Consider the following 2,500-nt stretch of genomic DNA (forward strand, 5'->3'; position numbering starts at 1 on the left):
GGCGGTGTTCACTGAGTCTGTATTTCGTCAATATTTTTCTCAAGATAGGGTCTTTGATTTGAGTTAGATAGTTTGCAAGTGCATACTCTCTGTTTAGGGACAGATAGCATTGCATCTTGCTTTGTGTTTTGGTTTTCAATTGCCAATATTGATAATCTCTCTCTCTCTCTCTCTCTCTCTCTCTCTGAGTACCCAGCACTGCTAGCTGTGTTTGTGTAAGGGGTAAGGTGCTCACATGTACTGTGCTGTTACTAAAGTGGCAGGTGCGAGCTGGACTGACTGCATATCCAAAGCCAGTCACGGCAGATCCAATCAAAAGCCTCCAGAGTGCAGTGCAGCCTAACAAGACTATTATGACTGAATATGGCTAATGCATTCACATGTACACAAGGATGGATTACTGCAAGGGCCTACCGGGCCCAGGCCCAGGGGCCCAAGAGTCCAGAGGGCCCTGAAGCCCAATCCTCTAAATTTCCTTTCTCATGTTGTGTAAAATCACACTTTTAACAACTCTATTTTCACATATTCACATATCACAAAAACACCTGAATGCCCAACAATATAGGGTCTCTAACATCTGGAGGGGGCCCTTTCTTGCTGTCTGGCCCAGGGGCCCATGGAGTCATGATCCGTCCCTGCATGTGCAGTACATGCGCAGTACAGGGACTACAGATGAAAACGAGCCTCGTGGCTATAATCTGGCTCAAATGTATGTTGTGCAGTGCACTGTCCCTGTCAAATTAAATGAAAATTAACATTAACATACTGTAGGTGTATCTCGCATGGTTTTGTGAGAGCCCGCACACCTCGAAGGTTTCTTTTTCAGCAGGTGCAGCTTTTCAAGGTACTTCAGTCGTCAGTTCACACAAGGAAGAGCGCGACACTGCTTCTTCACGGTTCACCACTTTTTCTTTTTTCTTTGGTGCTGACGTTTCAGAACTTAGGCCTTCATCAGAGTATCCATACCAAAAGTGAAAAGGCTCTCACATGGCCATCAATAATGGCTATTACTGTGTGCAAACATGACCTTCAAAACATGAATGATAGGGTGTTTTCACACCTGGTCTTATGCTGCAAAGCTTTGGAATTTAAAATTTAAAAAAATAAGAAATGCCCCTAGTTGTAATTCACAGCTGCTCAGGTGCTTTCTCTTAGTAATGCCCATTATTGAGTTTTGATTTTGACATCTTAATTCGTCATAACTGTCTCTCATCGTCATAGCAACAGTGTTCTGCGGTGGTTCTCACCTGCTGTCCCTCTCGGGTATCTCCTTGATGGCCAGCCGCACCTGGTTGCTGAGGTCGCGTCCCGCGTACACCACTCCGAACGTGCCTTTACCCAGAATCACCCGGTCCCCATGCTCATCGTACTCGTAGTCGTACTGCGCAAAACAGATACAGGAAGGAACGCAAGTCAAGTCAAGTCGGTTTTATTGTCAATTTCTTTACATGCATTGGTCATAAAAAGAATTGAAATTACGTTTCTTACTTTCCCATGCAGACTCTAGATTCTAGGCGTGGACATACACATTAGACATAGACAGTATACATACATTCCACCTAGAGCACCTATACAATACCCATACAGACATATAAAGTGCAAGACTGGGCAACAGCATGCATACATAGAACATGTATTAAGAGCATGAAGAATTAGACACGAATATTCAAGTTCATGAGGACTGAAGTCGAAACACATCAGGTAAAAGAGAAAAACTTTTACACGTCTGAAACAAAAGAAACTTGAAGATTTGATTTAACTTTAAGACATAATGAACATCATGCATATCAAGAAACCTACAAAAGAAATGTTTCAGTAGAAGATGGTCGATTCTGTTTTGTTGCTGTCAACTATATATATTCTGGACGCATTGGATTAACAAACCAGCTAAATTTGAAAATTGGACACACTATTTAAAAACACAACGGATTGTACATGACAAATAGCAAGTTTTTTTATACAAAGTTTTTATAATGGTTTGTTAAGTTTGGAGTAGAATAGCCAAAGGGATGAAAAAGTCGCCGGTGACACACCGTTCCATTACCTCTGGGCCTGACTGAGGGACAAGCCTGCTGCGTGTGACGAGACCATTAGCATAAACGGCCACCATGTTTACTGGAAACAGATGACCTCAGCCAGGTTTTAAAGAGCGAGCCCGTCACGCCAGACACCTGATCTGAAGCGTGCCCCTATTCAGTTGGTAAAGGGTGTGGTGCTGGGTAATGCTTGTTCCAATTCACATCCAGTGAACCGTACTGTACATGTGCAAACACAAGCCAACCACAGCAGGTACCCTGCCACCACCCTGCCTTAAGCAAAATACCAAGCAGACTACAGCAGGTACCCTGCCACCCTGCCTTTAGCAAAATACCAAGCAGACTACAGAAGGTACCCTGCCACCCTGCCTTAAGCAAAATACCAAGCAGACTACAGCAGGTACATCTGCCTTCAGCAAAGTACCAAAGGAAAAATACAGCATTTCACTTGCTGCTTCACTTGG

General features: G+C 43.6%; 1 protein-coding gene across 1 annotated transcript in view; it reads right to left on the bottom strand.

Annotated features, from left to right (window-relative positions):
- Nucleotides 1–2,500, bottom strand: part of map3k5 (mitogen-activated protein kinase kinase kinase 5) — a 166,528-nt gene that overhangs the window by 46,506 nt on the left and 117,522 nt on the right. Inside the window, 1 exon segment of the mRNA XM_063223828.1 lies at nt 1,248–1,381. Within this exon segment, the coding sequence (XP_063079898.1) occupies nt 1,248–1,381 (134 nt within the window).

The sequence above is a fragment of the Engraulis encrasicolus genome, chromosome 18, assembly GCF_034702125.1.
Source record: "Engraulis encrasicolus isolate BLACKSEA-1 chromosome 18, IST_EnEncr_1.0, whole genome shotgun sequence".
Classification (NCBI taxonomy): Eukaryota; Metazoa; Chordata; class Actinopteri; order Clupeiformes; family Engraulidae; genus Engraulis; species Engraulis encrasicolus.